This window comes from Papio anubis, chromosome 4, assembly GCF_008728515.1.
Source record: "Papio anubis isolate 15944 chromosome 4, Panubis1.0, whole genome shotgun sequence".
Classification (NCBI taxonomy): Eukaryota; Metazoa; Chordata; class Mammalia; order Primates; family Cercopithecidae; genus Papio; species Papio anubis.
The window spans coordinates 153426625-153445489 of NC_044979.1; the positions used below are offsets into that span (position 1 = coordinate 153426625).

An 18865-nucleotide genomic window follows, 5' to 3' on the forward strand; every position below is an offset into this window, starting at 1 on the left:
CTTTGGTTCTGCTTTGGCCACAAGTACTGTGTTAACAGGAGAAAGCAAGCATGTCTAACTTGTATGCAAAGAGAATAATCAAAGGAAAAAAAATCATAATTTCTGATAAAATCTGCTTCCTTAGTTGAAAACCTTTTGATCCTATGGGTGACATTCTTATCAATAGATAATCACAGTTATGTTAATAATAGACAGAGGATAAAAGTGAAATCTGACAACTCAGGCATTAGCCCTAAATATATTGTTTACTTTGATGAAATCCAGGGCTAAAACTGCAAACTTTTATGCTCTTGGTTTCTTGTCTATAAAATAGGTGCAATATTTATTGCTAAGGCATCATAGACTTCTCAGGGGCCTAAAATAAAATGTAAGTGAAAACTTTCTTTCAAAAAAAAAATATTATTAAAACTGACCTGGAGTTGCCAGATGACTGGTGGTTGTTAGTTTGCCTGAAAAATAAATTATATTAAAATAATTATTACATATTTTAAACTAATTACCAGGAATTTATTGTATATGCATTCTGTATAATAATTAACCTAAGAATTTTAAAAGTTATTATGAATTATTAGTGTTTATTCATTTAGAAGTATGTCATTTGTATTTGGATTTAAGAATAAATCTTTTGTGTCTTTGATGTTTTTAGAGTTGTAGAGGTTTTTAGATTTTTAACTCATCTTTTATTTTCTAACTAAAGAAGACAAGGTTATTCAATGATCAATAACTAAATACGAGTATTCATTAATCTCATAATGACCATAGACATAAATGTTCCAAGTTAAGTTGATGGTGTATGAAAGAGAAGCATGGGATATGCTTAGACCATGGGCTTTGGAATCAGAAGGAACTGCTTTTGATTTCTGAGTTTAACACTTAGTAGCTGTGTGACCCTGGGCATGTTACTTATTATTTAATGTATTCTTTCAAATAGAAAAATATTATGACCTCTGTACAAAATCACTCTAATAATTGAAATAGGTAATGTTTGTAAAATATAGTACCTGGGCTAAAGAGGATGGCTTAAAAAATAAGACTTCAACTATTATAAAAATGGTCATGATTATTATACCAAAAGTAGTATCTTCATAGTTTTATAACTATGAAGTTTTGTAATTGTAGTTCGAGAGATGGGGTGAAGAAAATGCTGGAATAGAGTAGTTAATATAAAGCCTGGATTCTCCTTTCCAAAGTGAAATATACTCTGAAAGTGATCTTTCTTTATCTCACCCCTTAGTGACCTCACAAGTGCCATAGCTTCATCACCAAGGCACCATGATTGGAGCTGTTTATGGAGACATTTTACACACACACACACACACACACACACACACTCATATGTATGTATATAAATTTTAAAATATGAAAGGAACATTGAAATTGGAAATGTATATCCTTGGCATAAGTGATGAGGCATTAGGAACATTATAATATTACGAACTATGTTATTCCTAACCAATATAAGCTTCTTATAGCTTGATATGAAGACTAAATGCCTCAGAAATAGCTGCAAGAAAAAAAATGTATATTTTCCTAGGTCATAGAGTTTGATGATCCCTAAGTTATATTTTAAAAAGTGCCATAAACACTGACCTGAAGTTGTTGCAGGGCTTACTGTAGAGAAATTCTCCAAAGATGCTGGAATAAAGTCAAGTTGATTTGACACATGGGTTTATGATATAAATACATTACAAAACATTGAGTACAACTTGAATATTAATTCAAAGGACATCTGATCCTTTGGAGTTCCTATTTTATACTCTCCCATGCTAAATCTTCCTATTTGTTATTTGGTTGCAATACATTTGATAAATTTCCAGAGTCTGCATATTCTCTCTATACAACTTACTTATGCAAAAAGTTTGCTTTATTTTTTTTCTAAGAAAGATATCTATTTATTAATCATAGTTACATAGAATAATTTACATTTTAGCCAACTAATATAACATGATGCACCAATCTTGGCATACCTAAAACCCCTTGTTTTACACTAAAACATATGAAGGTAACAATTGCAAAACAATCTTTCACATAATTAATATTTCCTTGGAACTAAGTGATATATAAGTAAAAAGTGCTTTGCACATAAAAGACAAAAGCTGGCAATTTTCTTCAAACTTTAACATGTTTAATAGTTTTAAAAGTATAGACTCACCTATGCAAGATATAAAGGAAATCAAAGTATATTTCATGAAAAATCATCATGTGGTGAATTAGTTTTTATTCAAAACTATATTGATGATAAGTGGGCTAAGAAGTATATTCTTTTCTACTAACTAGTTTATTTCAGCATTTCATCATTTTTGAATTGTATTGGTTCTATAAAACCTATTGAAGTTTTGTAAATGATACATGGTAGAGTGTTGACACTGAAGATAAAATAAGATTTATGTGACTTTTCATAAGAATATGGTTTAATTTTTATTACGTTTGACAGTGTATTATACAAAAATTCAAGATATCTATGTAATTCTTAACTAATTTTAAAACTTTATAAATTTGAAAATTCACATGATACAAATGGATATTAAACTGAAATACCTATAATTAAGCTTGGTACCGTGTTTATAAATGTGTTTTAACACAATTCAACAAATTAAATGTAACTTCTACTTGTTGAGAATATTCTTGGGCTGATGTAATACAGTTTATTACGCTTGTGATACTAATTCTAAATTAACTCAAAGGATATGGTTTCATTGAATAAACATATAATTTTAAAAATCACAAACTCTATTTCCTCAGATGATCCAAATATAGGAAATCATGAAAATAAGTTTCAGCATATCTGTCAATTCGCTTGCCAGAACAGGCTATCAGAAACCAATGCACTTTCAAATAGAGATAGTAAGATGACAACTTTGGGGCCTATTGGGATGGGGGGTGGGAGAAGGCAGAGAATGAGGAGAAATAAGTAATGGGTACTAGGCTTAATAACTGGGTGATAAAATAATCTGTACAAGAAACTCCCATGATACAAGTTTACCTATATAACAAACCTGTACATGTACCCTGAACTTAAAAGTTAAAAAATAAAAAATGAAAATATTTATTTTTCCATGTCAAAAAAGAAAAATGACCATGAAAACAATCAATTAAAATTGTTCAAAGATAAAAACATTACAAACAAACTGGTATAAAGGTTAAGAGCACAGACATCAGGATCAGACCACAGAGGTCAGAATGCCTAAGTCTAAATGACTGTGTGGAAAAGGCCATTTACCAAAAGTATCTGTGTTTTGGTCTTCTCCCTGATTTGGGGATAGTAATGGCATCACATAAGAGGATTAATGTGGAGAGCAAAAATGTTGATAGGTAAACCACCTGTTCTAGCTAATAATAGCCAGTAGTAGTTTTCAGCTCATCTGAATCAAAGATTCAAAATTGACAGTCTCTGCTCAAACAGCTGTGACATGGGTCCAAACCATTGGTAGAGGAAGGACTAAGAATTTATCTTCTTGCTGAACAGGAGCTGCAGGATGTTGCAGGAGACTCAGTGAAAAACGAAACTATACTTGATGAAACAACGCTCTGAAGAGAAGCACCTAGAGATCCACAATCTCATATCTACTATTACAAATTAAACAAACAAAACTCCTGTATTTTTTTTTTTTGTATTTGATTTAGAGGCAAATATACTGACTGATCTCATTTTGTAGCAAAACTAGTTGAACTTGTTGAATAGTTAGGCTATTTAGAGTTTCTCTTTATTCCCCTCAGTGTAGCTATTTATGTATTGGCTAACTTTCTAACATCCAAACACTTCTGAATTCCAAAATGTATTTAGTCCCAAGGTTTACAAGTAAGGGATTGAATCTAGATGACCTTGGCAAATTACTACTGTTCTCAACAGTACTCAATAAGGACACTGTGTTTGTTGAATTGAATTAAAAGAAGGATAGTTAGAATGGAAAATTTGGAACAATCTAAGCATTTACAAACATATTTTTGTTATTTTTGATGTTCCATATTTCTTCTTTTTTGGTTTATTCTTATGTTAAAATTATCTATCATTTTAAAATAAATATTTAATTTTTATAAATAAGTAACTGGAAAGAATCAAACTCATTGACTCTACTTTTTTCTCCTTTTTTTAGCTTCTCAATTAGAGATCGGACCTTGCCACCGGATTTTACAATCTAACAATGTCTAGAGAGAGTTCCTGAAGTTAGGGTGTGCTTGACCAGTGCAAAGAATGCATAAGACCCACAAGCTTCTATGCATGCCAACACTGTCAGAATCTCCTTGGTATTTGATATTTTATAAACTTTTTCTCATTGTTAAGTTTCTTCAAATATGGTTTCTTCAGATTTTACTTTTCTCATGTAAATGTGTCACCTCAGGCAATAAGACATGTTCCTAAGGTCAAGCATGATTCCACTTCCTCCCTGGTATATTGCTAGAATTTTAATTTCATAGCTTAATGATTCAAAGAAATCAAATAATGTTCACAGATACCTAGGATATCAACGCTGTTCAAATCAATATGGAAAGTGACCAGTTGGCTGGATTTATTTGCTTCAACGCCTTGAATTAGTTCTTCTTTTACATTTTCATCTGACACCCACTGGGCAAAGAAAAGTTCAAATGTGACTATAATGCTGCCATTTCTGCAAAGCAAAAGATGATACAAGAGGAAAAAGTCAGCCATCTTCAACTGATTTGTGCTCAATTCATGTTAAATGTCTTTGAAATTCTCTATAGTTATCATCTTGCTAATTCTCATTATACGTGTGTCAGATAGGCTACTTCAAATATTATCTTTATTTCATGAGTGAAAGAAAAACTGGTTGAAAGACTAAATGTTTTTTTGGGAAGAGAAACTCCAAAGTAGATGAAAAATTGAAATCTGAGTTTTCTGAGTTCCACGTTCGAGCACTCATCCCCAGGCCAGGATGTTCCTGAAACCCTTGTGTTAAAATCACGTGGTCTCTTGGCAGTTACTCTGATTTTACTGTTTGGAGAAAAGAAGGGTATGGATTTGTAGTTTTTCATGGATAATTTCTAAGTTGGGGGAAATCTAAAGTAGTTTCACTGGTTTCAAAGAAAATTTTTCTATATAGTTTTAAAAGACCTGATAGCAAGCTTATGGCAACTAATCTATATCTGCCTCTTCTTCTCTATTTTGCTTATTATAAAATATCAAACTATGCCCTGATTTCAAGGGATAGAAAGAAAACAAGGATATCTGGGTCTATTAGGGACTCACAAGAAATTCAATGTCAGTTCCATGAGTTGGGATGGTCTAGCCTACATGATTTCCAAACATAGCATTAGAGTTCAGCCATATAGCCCTAATCATCTTCCCCCTTTATTTTATCCCCTGCTCTATACTATGCACTTTAAAAGGTAACTTTTTTCAGTGTAAAGAAAGAGAAAAAAGAATAAATTTTTGGTGAATAGGGATTCTTGGGAGATTTTTGCACTCCTGCTTACATTTCTATTTGCCATATACTGTCATTTTAGGGTATGACCACTTAGGATACAAACTATAGCTCTGATATTTATTCTATACCCCTCAGTAAACTCTGGACACTCAGTGTATACTTGGTTCCTTAAGAGATAGACTAGGGAAAACTAAATTTTGCATGATATGTTTACTGGTTTCGAATCATGGGAGTTATATATTCTGTGATATATGTAAGTTTATGAGCTTCTTGAAGGATTTTCTCAAGTCAAGTAGAGTTCTTTATTTATCTGTCCATCTATCTATCCTAATAGAGCCTACAAAAAATGTTATTTTTTTCTTCCCTGACTGGATATAGAACCAGAATATTCCTGAAAGATCACAGTAGATCAGCATCTCCACTAGGGGGAGCATATTCCTTCTTTGTGTCCATGGCACTATTCAGTTTCACAGTGATTCATTTCCAGGTAGCTGGTCTTTCATTTTTAAAATGAACAAGATATAATATTTTTATAATTCACGTGTATTAAATAAATTATTTAAAATGTTAGAAGGTGTAACTTTCTAATCATTTGCTTAAAATATAGTAACCAAATCTTGTAAATGAGAAGGTTCCCTAGTAACTGTTTAGTTCAGGGTTTCCCACACTTACCCATACATGAAATCACTGTTGTCCTTGGTAATGATACATTTTGTCACAGACACTACCTTCATCTACTCTTCCACACGTGTCCTGGCTGGCTAACCCCTAATTTTACTGGAGAATAAGCCTCCATTTTCTTAGGAAAGGTGACATCTTCTTTAACCATTCTTTATACCAAACATGGTTTTATTCACGGGTGTATGACCTGGCCCTGGTCAACAGAATCTGAAGGGAAGACTTACGGAAACTTCTGGAAAACTTTTTTATATTTAATGAAAGAACAGCTCATAGTAGATTACTACCCTTCATTGTTGAACATTATTAGGTCTACATAATTTGCTGAAACTGCCACATCTACATTGAGACCATGAGTCAGGCCATGGTTGATAAGCCAAAGATAGTGTAGTAGAAGAAGGAAAGTACCCAAAGCCCTGACTATGTCATTGTCATTGTTATTGTACTACTGAATTAACCTCCTTTAAAACCTCTAGATTTCTTGTGATGTCAGATAAACGCTTTTTTCTTTTTGAGACGGAGTCTCTCTGTGGCCAGGATGGAGTGCAGTGGCATGATCTCAGTTCACTACAACCTCTGCCTCCTGGGTTCAAGCGATTCTCCTGCCTCAGCCTCCCAAGTAGCTGGGACTACAGGCACCCACCACCTTGCCCAGCTAATTTTTTTGTATTTTTAATAGAGATGGGGTTTCACCATGTTGGCCAGGATGGTCTCAATCTCCTGACCTCGTGATCCGCCCTCCTTGGCCTCCCAAAGTGCTGGGATTACAGGCGTGAGCCACCATGCCTGGCCAATAAACACTTATTTTTAAGGCACTTTTAGTCATGCATTCTGTTAATGGAAAATTTGAAAATTCTAACAAGCATACAACTGTCAGCCCCTATTCCATATTTATGTGAACAGAAGGTAATTACTCTATTTTTGAACCTGATATTGGCCAATATTTTCATTCTAGCAATGAGGACACTGATGCTTAGAGTAATGTAGGTAACTTTGCCTAGGGTTATACAGTTTATCAGTGTCAGAGATAGAAAAGAAACCTAGAGAATCTGTTTCCCTAATGTGTTTTTATATATTTCCCATCCCCAGATACTCAACAACACTTTTATCCACTCTATTCTGAACTATTTGTCAGCAGGAAAGAGGCTACAGCACATTTACCCTAAAGGCATGTCCAGGTATTTTATTCTGTTGCATAGTTAGCAGAACTTTATATACAAATAGATGAAAAAAATAGCTGATTGGATATTTTTGGGGAGAAGGGAAAGATATTTATTCTTAAAATACTTTCAAAAGATATAGTATTGCCTTTTTTCCTCCTCCTCTTCTTCCTTCTTCTTTTCCTCCTACTCCTTTTTCTTTTTTACATTATGTCTTCCTAATCAACCTCACTTTCCAAGATAGTCAAATGGACAGGATTGAATTGGTTAAAATGAAGTGAGAGTGAACAATATTAACTATTCTCTCTCTCTCTCCAATCCCCCATCTTCATTTTATCTTTGGCTGCAGACTAGAAAACTTAAATTCTGATTAAATCTGTTTTATTTCTATGTAATTTCACAGGTTTAATTTGACTGAAACACTTGCTTTCATTTTATGTGAGTTATGGAGTAGAAGAGGTAAGGTATTTTGGGCAAAGAAAATACAAATCTGGAATTTTGCTTCACTGAGTTGAAAGTAACTGGATTAGTTCATCCTCAGGCATAAAACATTTTTCTTTGAAAGGTGTGTTCTCTTAGTTGTGAATTATGCATTACATTTAATAATTTATACTTTGCAAGGATAGGAGTTGCATATCCTATATCCACATAAAGTTGTAGCCTTTAAAGTTTATTTTCTTATTTAGTGGAAATGTTGAGATGAGAGAGATAGAGGAGAAATTTAAAAAGTCATAATAATCATTTGTGATTCACCTCATAAGAAAGCTGAAGCTGTTTAGTTGTTTAGTAATGAGTGAGAATTCTTCCTTTAGGTTAAAAAAAAGACTGTTTTCATTTCAAAGTACTAGTACTAGTAAAATAACAGTCTTTCGCTAAGGCAGATAAATCCTACTATTGTACAGAAAGCTTGAGTGTAATAGAGCAAAATAGTACTTATCTCATATTTTCCTTAATGATACTGGTAACCTTTAGGGTTGCTGAGTAAACAGAAGTCTTTCCTTTCCTAACTTTGTGGCTTATCTGTGCTCAAAGGGCAAAAGAAACTGCATGTTGCCACAAAGGATAAACAGCTATTTATTAGAAGAATCAAATGCTAAATGTTCTGAGTGAAAGCACTTTCCACAAAGCAGAATGATTGAAAGTATTCCCCAAATAGACCAAACCATTTGCTTACCCTAAAGAGTAGCTACACACACACACACACACACACACACACAGCACAATCATACAAGTTAGTAAGTGGCAGAGGTTGCTATTAAATATTGTGAAAGTAAGAGAAAATAGCTCAATGACTAACTCTAGTATTCTGAGTGCTAGAATTTGATCATATACACACACACGGTATGAGTTTAATTAAAATCTATAGCAAAAATGTAAATAGGTATTTTAAAAGATTTATATATATACAGTTGATGTGGGTGTTGTTAGGTGAGACCTAGGTTATTTCTGTTTTCTGATTTTATCAATTGGATTTTTAAATTAAAATAATTTATAAAGTGAATAATGAGTCTGCTACTTTTTCCTATGAGTGGAATACATCTATTTGTAGGTGATTATTTAAGGTCAAGTAATCTTGAATGTTTCATCATTACTCTCTCTCCTGCTCCTCAATTCCTTTTTCTATCCTCTTCTAGGTCTCCCAAAATAACAACATGTAATTTATCTAACAGACATTTTCATGAAATTCCTTTGCATTGCACTTTTCAAAAACTCACTTCTGATTTAATAGCAGCTCAGCTACCACCAGAGGGAAGTATCTCTACACTGATGAAGTACATTGTTTGACAGTCATTATAAAATATTTGTCAAGGTTTGGGCACGGTACTGGCCTCCTAGGTAGGTATAAAGGTGGGGAAAGAAACAATCCCTAAGCTCAAATAATTTACAGTTTCAAATGTGGTGATTTTGTCACCTAGAGAAATAAAAGACGACTTACTAAATATCAAAGAAAAAGTTGGGATTTTGGTAGCCCACCAGGCCTGTATATAAAAGTCTATATTCATCAAAATTTCCCAACCTAATGTAAGTGAAGTTATCCAGCATGTTGTAGACATGTAAACATAAAGGGTTCAATTAGCAAAACTATTCTGATAAACTCTGCAATGGACACTGTGCTTTCTGTATGGATTTCACTAGGCAGAGCCCAATTCAAGAAAGGCAGACACCTAGAATACCTCTCCTTAAAGGAGGTTAAAGCCTTTTGGAAATAAATCTGAATTGATGCTTTACTGCAGCTCTGCAAACTCAGTCCTCCACAAAACCAGAAATGAGGAATTTGTTTCATTCACCTCCAAGTAGACAAATAGCTTAAAGTGAACCAACCAAAAATAAAACTTGCCTGTTTAGTGTAACACTCACCAGATAAAGACCAAGTACACATTTTTATTAGCATTTTGAAAAAGTTAAAATAATTAACCTTTCCTGCATGTCTGTGTTTCTCCTTTTAGTTCTGATATTGGACCAATGAAAGAGGCTATAAGAGATTATCCACTCTGGAAACAGAGGGAAGGGACTATGTACTGTAGGTAGGAATGAAGACAGCAGATGGGCGTAGGGGCAGCTACTGGGATTAACATGTCAGAAATATGCAATGGAGTAAAGAATGTTATAGATAGAAAAGCAAAGAAAGAAAAGAAAGAAAGAAAGAAAGAAAGGAAGAAAGAAAGAAAGAAAGAAAGAAAGAAAATAAAAGAAAGAAAAAAAGAAAGTAAGAGAGAGGGGGGAGGGAGGCAGGGAGGGAAGGAGGAAGGAAGGAAGAAAGGAAAGACGGAAGGAAGAAATGGAAGGAAGGAAGGAAGGGAGGGAGATTAAACTTTTTTGCATAAAAAGATACAGCTTTCAATGTGTCTTTATTTGATAAGACTAAAAATTCACTTCTGATTTAATAGTAGCGCAGCTACCGCCAGGGGAAACTATTTCTATGAAACAGTTTCACAGAAACGACTTCACTGATGAAGTACATTATTTGAGACTCATTATAAAATATTTATCAAGGTTTGGGCACGGTACTGGCCCCCTTGGTAGCTTTAAAGGAGGGGAAAGAAACAATTCCTAAACTCAAGTAATTTACACTTTTAAATATAGTGATTTTTCTATCTAGAGAAATAAAAGATTATTTCCTAAATATCAAAGAAAAATCTTGAGATTTTCATAGCCTACCAGGACTATATATAAAAGTCTATATTCACCAAGTTTTGTTCCAACAGGAGATGGGAAGGCCCTGAGGTTTCTTCTCACCATTAAATAACCTTCATTTGACCTTCTGCCATTGTTTTTCTAGCATAATCTCTTTTACCTTTGATTTGACTTTCCTACTTCTTTTTGGTCACTAAAATTAAGGATTCTGTTCCTGATGTCAGAACTTTTGTGATGATCATATGCCAATTATTTTGTCCTTAGGATCTTCAATTCAATTGTTCCTTATCTGAGATGTGAGACTAACCTTTCTATAAAGTCAGGCTCACTGTGTTTCTCCAATGTCCTGCCAGTCCCCTATGGCACGAGTTCATTGTCACACTCATAGGTTTATATTTAGCACATTCATGATGTCTCAGCATCTTATTAGTGGCCATCAATGCCAACTCTATGATATCCTCAGCATGCTACATTATTATCTGAAATGGCTTTCCTTGACTTCTCCACTCAAGTAGTCCCTATCTATGCTTTTCAGACACTGTCCCACATTTTTCACAAAATTTCCATGACCCACCCTTTCAAGTCAAGGGATTCTTTCACACAGTAACATGCCTGTGCTTTTGGAGAACTATTTAAGAATTCTCAAGTTAGTTTATTTCTTGTAATAAAGAGTTAAAGCCATGATAACTGTATAATTATTTTTATAGCCATAGGATGAAGATTAAATGAAAAGATGCTAATCTCTAACATAATATTCATAGGATGAAGATTAAATGAAAAGATGCTAACCTCTAACATAATATTGATTATGTTGATAACAGCTGTTAAATAATTTTTCATTCATTTGCTAGGACTTTATATAATACATATGCTGTGGTGGGCATTAGTTAGGTTCTGAAAATACAGGTATCAAAGACAAATTCTCCGCCCTAAGAGAGCTCCTAGTCTAGTAAGGAGATAGACAAATCAGCAATTATGTGATAGTGTGAGAATTGTACTTTAAATGTACATACATGGTGCTAAATGAGGAGAGGGAAGAAGCACCCAACCTGGACTAGAGTGTCAGGTAAATGTCCCTGGAAAGGTGACATGGACTAGTTCTTAATGGGTTGTAAGGATGGAACATAAGAATGGAGGCAAAAATAAGGAGAAAAATGAGAGTGCCAGTGTATTAATCAATTTGCACACTGCTATAAAGAAATACCTGAAACTGGGTAGTTTGTAAAAGAAAGAGGTTTAATTGACTTACAGTTCCACATGGCTGGGGAGGCCTCAGAAACTTACAATCAGGGTAGAAGGCTAAGGGGAAGCAAGGATCTTCTTCACATGGTAGAAGAGAAGAGAGTGTGAAGGGGGAAGAAGCCCTTATGAAACCATCAGATCTCACAAGAACACACTCACTGCCATGAGAACAGCATGTGGGAAACTGACTTCATGATCCAATCACTTCACACCAGGTCCCTCTCTCAACATGTGGGGATTACAATTGGAGATGAGATTTGAGTGGGGACACAGAGCCAAACCATATCATTCTGCTTCAGGCCCCTCCCAAATCTCATCTCCTCACATTTCAGAACACAATCATGCCTTCCCAACAGTCCCTCAAAGTTTTAACTCATTTCAGCATTAACTAAAAAGTCCAATGCCCAAAGTCTCATCTGAGACAAGACACGGCCCTTTGCCTATGAGTATGTAAAATCAAAAACAAATTGGTTACTTCCAAGATACAAAGGTGTTACAAGCACTGGATAAATGCTACCATTCCAAATGGAAAAAAAATTGGACACAACAAAGGGGCTACAGGCCCCATTCAAATCCAAAATTCAGCAGGGTAGTCATTAAATCTTAAAGCTCCAAAATAATCTCCTTTGACTCCATGTCTCACATCCAGGGCATGCTAATGCAAGGGTGGGGCTCCAATGGTCTTGGGCAGCTCCACCCCAGGGGCTTTGAAGCATACAGCTCCCCAACTCCCACAGGCTGCTTTCACAGCTGGCACTGAGTGTCTTCAGTTTTTCCAAGCACACAGTGCAGCTGTCAGTGGATCTACCATTCTGTGGTCTGGATGATGGTGGTTGTCTTCTCCAGAGTCAGCCCAGTGGGGACTCTGTGTGGGGGCTCTAGTCACACATTTTCCTTCTGCACTGCTCTAGCAGAAGTTCTCCAGGAGGGTTCTGCCCCTGCAGCAGACTTCTGCCTAGATATCCAGATGTTTCCATACATCCTCTGAAACCTAGGTGGGGGTTCCCAACTTCAATTCTTGACTGCTGTGTACCTGCTGGCCCACGTGGAAGTCACCAAAGTGTGGAGCTTGCACCCTCTTCAGCAATGGTCTGTGCTATACATTGGCCCCTTTTAGCCATGGCTGGAGCTGGAGTGGCTGGGACGCAGTGCACCAAGCCCCAAGTCTGTACATAGCAGTGGGGTCCTGGGCCCGACCCACAAACCATTTTTTCCTCCTAGGCCTCCAGGCCTGTGATGGGAGGTCCTGCTATGAAGAACTCTGACATGCCATAGAGACACGTTCCCCATTGTCTTGGTGAATAACATTTGACTCCTCATTACTTATGCAAATTTCTGCAGCTGGCTTCAATTTCTCCCCAGGAAATGGGTTTTTCTTTCTGTCACATAGTTAGCCTGCAAATTTTCCAAACTTTTATACTCTGTCACCTCTTGAAAGCTTTGTTGTTTAGAAATTTCTCCTGCTAGATACCCTAAATCATCTCTCTCAGGTTCAAAATTCCACAGATATCTAAGGCAGGGGCAAAATGCTGCCAATCTGTTTGTTGAAGGATAGTAAGAACAGCTTTTGGTCCATTTCCCAATAAATTCCTGATCTCCATCTGAGATCACCTCAACCTGGACTTCATCATCCATATCACTCTTAGCAGTTTGGTCAAATTCATTTAACAAATCTCTGGGAAGACTCCTTCCTGTCTTCTTCTGAGTTCTCCAAACTATTCCAACCTCTGCCTGTTACCCAGTTCCAATGTTACTTCCACATTTTCGGTTATCTTTATAGCAGTGCCCCATTCCTGGTACCAGTTAGCCTTTTTTTCACACTGCTATAAAGATACTACTCAAAACTGGATAATTTATAAAGGAAAGAAATTTAATTGACTCCCAGTTCTGCATGACTGGGAAGGCTTCAGGAAACTTAAAATCATGGCAGAAGGTGGAGAAGCAGCAAGTACTTTCTTCACAAGGTGGCAGGAAAGAGAGAGAGTGGGGGAAACTGCCACTTATAAAACCATCAGATCTCATGAGAACTCATCCACTATCATGAGAACAGCATGGGAGAAACTGCCCCCATTCCAATCACCTCCCACCAGGTCCTTCCTCCCTCAACACAAGGGGGTTACAACTTGAGATGAGATTTGAGTGGGGACACAGAGCCTTACCAGCCAGTAATGAAAACACAGATAAAAGAGAGAAAACAGGATAGTTTTGAGGATGTACAGATGATGTGGCAGGACTGAAGCAGAAGGCTGTGTCGAGTGGGGGAGGAGAAACAGAAGGCCAGAGTGTGTTTTGATGACAGAGCTGTGCAGTACACCTGCATTTAGGATGATAGAACTAGAAAAGGTCTTTAGGTATTTAAAAGACTGAGATATGAAGATGGAGAGACGTTTGTTCTCTAAAAATCTAGTAACTACAAGCAGGATCAATGGGTGAAAATAAAAGAAAGAAACAATTTGGTGACAATAACAAAGCATGTTCTAGTACCTACAGTTATAAAGCAATAAACAAAATATAGTAATAATCATGATTATTCAATAGGCTGTTTGTAGGATGTCCACAGCAATATTGAAAAAAGATGACTAATTTTTGTTAGTTATATTAAATGAGAAAATTAAATTTAAGCAGTAGGAATCTCTTTCTTTTATTGGACTAGAATGAATTTCCTTCAGTCTGTGAGCATTCCAGCCCAAAGCAGTCAAGCAAAGGCTGGACTATATCAGAAAAGAAAAAAATTTTTCTTGCACTATCACACAAACTGTATATACAACCTGCCACGTAATGCCTAATAACGTTAGTAAAAATCTCTTGACTCTGTCGTATTTCCCCAACAATATTTTAAATTCCTCATAGCAGAGATTTGATACCTTCATCATCACAGGTTACTCATGCCTAATTTATTATTAATGACTCTTATATATTAGTCACTTAACCCAGAGGTGCCCTTTGTAAGTAGGCAATTAAAAACCAAATAGCCTATCAAAACAGGGAGAGAGAAAACCAGTTCTAAATACACCAATACAAATTAGAATGTCTTAATGGTGGTGGTTGAGTGAGCTCTTTAATAAAAGCCTTTCTCTTAATATCTGTATTCTCAGAACCTAGTTAAATGTCTGTTTCTAAGTAAGCCCTACATGTGTGTCAAATAAATAAGCAAGCAAATGAATGGATGACTACCCGAATATTTATTTAACTCTGTGTTGACACGATAAAAATATTGGCTTCAGTTTTCCAGTATCTCTTTAATATATGTTTTGCCTATTTTTTAAAGTACTCTTTTTAGTGATTCTACTCTCCCCTTGTGCAAAGCACAGAGCAATATTTTATATTTTTTTCTTTATCTTTATTCCACTATAAGAGGATTTTAACTTAGCAATTCATGTTGTATTTCAAAGGATGCTATATCTCTCATAGAATTTTAGGGATATTAACCCTGAATAAAGATTATTTTTGGAAGATAAGGAAAATTCTGCTTTCTGAAGATTACAGAAAGTACAAGGTAACTTAGTTTCTATCACATCACATTTGAAGAACTGATTTTAAAAGTCTCCAATGAAACAAACCACAACAATGTGTCATTTTTCTGGAGGAGGTAAAGAAAAAGTAAATAATGATCATTTTCATTCTAACCAAACAGGTGTTTAAACCTTCATGTATAGCATTCTCTCTCCCTCTGTCTCTCTCTCTCTCTCTCACACACACACAAACACTTACTTATGATATTTTTAATGCATCTATGAACCATATAAACTGTACAGAGATACTGTAGACTCTCTACCTCATTTCCAACTTGCCTCCAGTTTTTGCTAAACAACGAGGTCATTATGAAAAAAATAACACATTGCTACTAAATTCTAACACTATTACAATCTAAATGATAGGTAAGTCCCTTATAGACTTCTGGATAGACCAGTACACCTTTAAATTCAATGACAGCTTCTTATAAAGGTTATTTCTCCATTCGTTTAACTCACTCCAGTCGATTTTCTGAGTATTTTTCTATACGCTAGTATTTTTCAACTAGCATTGTTAAATCATAGAAGAATAACACATGCATAACCATTAAAAAGGAAAAAAAATAAGAGAATAAAAAGATTGTAAACTTAGGTACTGTTTACCCTAGTCTGAGTATAGATTCTCCCATCAGTTTTCCCATAAAGTTAGCGAGCACTTTAACCTATCCAAGGTTAAAAATCAGAGTGGAGAACAAGGAAAACTAAAGGTGCAAGCATAGGGCTTGTGTGGACAAAGGTCTATGGCAATTTGGCAAATGAACCCAATAAGGCACCCGGAGGGACAGTAGTCACTGAGAAACATACAGCAAACACTGCTTGGACAGTTCCTGAATATGTAACTCTTTAACCTTAACTTTCACTGCTTCACTCTCTGTCTTGAGTGCTTTTTAAATATAAAAATTAGTAGTAGAGGACAGCATGAATGTTTTAGACAGAAAGTAAATGGCAGTATGATATTGGAAAAATAACCTAACCTCTCTGAACCATACATTAATAATTCATGACAGGCTGACAATCTGAAACTCCACAAACCCCTAGTGAGGAATGCATTAGGTGACATACACTAGTACATGGTAGTAATGGTACACAGAAGAACAAATTGACAAGTTTGTGGTGATATTCTGATTAGTACCGAGAATGTAGTTTGCTAAGTGAATTGGCATACCAGGAACACCATCAGTCCATATATACTTGCCATTTTTCTTTATAAAAATAGGGCTAAAGTATCTTAACCTTTTCAAAAATAACGTAATTTTTAGGGAGCAAAATGTAAAATATCTGAATTTTTTTAGTGTTGTTATGATGCCTTATGATTTATCTAATTGAAGACATAAACCTTAAATATCAATGGACAATGTAGACAAGAAAATTGTAATAATTTCTATTAGACTGTCAGCTGCATAAAAGCACAAAAAATATGTACTTTTAAGGGCCTGGCATATAATAAATAATACATGAATAAAAGTAAAATTAATTAATATTCAGGTTTTATAGGCAGCAGTGTCTTGAAAAGCTATAGGGAGGTTGTTGTCGTCTGCTATGGAGATTCTCTACTGTGCTTTGATTTCAAATTGTGGGCTTAGAGCTTTCAGCTACCTTCAATTGCAGTGCACCAGCTGCCTAAAAATTAAGACTTACTGACTTTCATGGTAAAGGAGTATGGAAGATGGCCAGCTGTTACTAAGGACTATTGCCATCAGTCTAGTTTACTTAGATGTTTGACTGGCATAAGTCATGCTTCTCCATGCTCATCTTGGCTTTCATCGTTTGTTCTCCTTCCTGTTCCAGGTTTACTGTCATCCTTCCTATTTCTGTAGAAAAAGAGAAGTTTCCTGTTCCATTGCACCTTGAGTCCACCCATCTATGGTGAAATGCAAACCCCGTCTCCCTAGAAGTTGTTACATTCTTTGGGTTCTGCTACTCCAACATTCTCATTTGGAAGGAGAGCATGTGCTGAATCAGTACAACAAAACCCCATTCAAATACATTCCCCAGCACCTACTAGCTGTGTGACTTAAGGCAAGTTAGTTTTTTTCCAAGCCTCGGTGTCATATTTATTTAAGTCGGAATAATTGCTTCTTCCTCACACTCACTTGGTGAGGAATGAACAAGAAAATACATTTTACGGCCGGGCGCTGCGGCTCACACCTGTAATTCCAGCGCTTTGGGAGGCCAAGGCGGGTGGATCACGAGGTCAGGAGATCGAGACCATCCTGGCTAACACGGTGAAACCCCGTCTGTACTAAAAAAACTAGCCGGGCGTGGTGGCGGCGCCTGTGGTCCCAGCTACTCGGGAGGCTGAAGCAGGAGAATGGCGGGAACCCGGGAGGCGGAGCTTGCAGTGAGCCGAGATCGCGCCACTGCACTCCAGCCTGGGGGGCAGAGCGAGACTCCGTCTCAAAGAAAAAAAAAAAATTACTTAAGTCACCAAAGGCTTGGCCTGAAATAGAGACTCAACCAGTTTCCTTTTTGCCAGCTTGTCATAGGATCTGCGTTTTCCCCAAGGTTCTGTAATATTGTCTTTCTTTCTGTGCTTTTTAAATGTGAATTATTGTGAAGACTTTGCTCCCTTCCCTTCTTCAGATACCCCTGTTCTTGATCAGTCTTTAACTTTTTTTTTTTCTTGGAATTCTCTCCCTTTGTCTTTTTCATTTTTAACTTGATTTTATAAATTTACATTTTTCTTTCTTTTATAATTTTTTTTTAACTCTCCTGTTGGCTTGTATCTCTACTCCAGAAGCCCACTGGTAGTTTGTAGCTTAGAAAACTTTAGGTTCAGAGAGATGTCGGCAAGATTGTCAAACTCTCCTTCATGATACAATAGCAACAACACCACACAGATCAATTTTCTTTGTGAGAAATACAAAAGGTAATTGTTGAGAAAATAGATCTTACAATACAAATAAGAAAATAGTTCTTACAAAAATTTCCATATATTACAGATTCAAACATTCATAGTGTGGAATTACATCATTACATTATTAATGTAAGATTCATTAGTTTATTGAGCACCTACTTTACTTTAAGCAATGTTACACCCTCTGGGTACAACAGTGAACAAGTATCTTCTCTCTTTGTATTTATAGTATAAATGAAGCAGCGTGATACAATAGTATTTTATTAAATGATGAGCAAGCTTTTTCCAAATGTTTGTAGCAAATCAAACACTGTATCTGCATCTGCATACATTTAACCTCAGCCCTCTCCATGTGTCTCTGCAAGATGTTACTGTCAGGAGAAACATATTAACATAGGATCAATTTTCAAAAGTTATTATTATTTGCTACTAAAATGAAAGTTTATGCTGTGCCACTTTGCTTCATCCTCAAAAAATGTTGAAAAATTTAAATATTCCTCTTTTCCTATGTATAGTGATGCTATTTTACAAATATTAGCAAAAAGATCCCTAATTTTCTGTCAGTAGAAAATTTTTGAGCTGTACTCACTCAAATTGTAAAACTCTTGAGTTCTTATATTCATTCTTCAGAGTGCTTGATAGAAAGATCTCATCTATCTAGAAAAATGTAAAAGGTTGAATGAGTATACTAAATTTAAGATTTTAACTTTTGTTGAAAAATTTATGCAAAGCAATCTTTATGTTCTGCTTAGAATTGGGGGAATTTTCTCCATAGTAACGGGGCTCAGACATTTAAGTATTTTGGGTATATTACATTTATTCTCTAGTTGTTTCGCAGTGAGAAAATGGTGTTTTTGGCAAGTAGTTAGTTAAACTATGTTATAAAATTTTAAACCA

At 35.6% G+C, this 18865-nt stretch overlaps 1 protein-coding gene across 1 annotated transcript in view; it reads right to left on the reverse strand.

The window, feature by feature from the left end:
• The window catches only part of TMPRSS15 (transmembrane serine protease 15), a 132599-nt gene that overhangs the window by 107789 nt on the left and 5945 nt on the right, over window positions 1-18865 (reverse strand). The window contains exons 3-5 of the mRNA XM_003895602.5: window positions 18558-18625; window positions 4456-4607; window positions 414-449 (exon numbers count right to left, since the gene is read on the reverse strand). Coding sequence (XP_003895651.3) covers window positions 414-449; window positions 4456-4607; window positions 18558-18625 — 256 coding nt within the window. The remainder of the gene's footprint in view (window positions 1-413; window positions 450-4455; window positions 4608-18557; window positions 18626-18865) is intronic.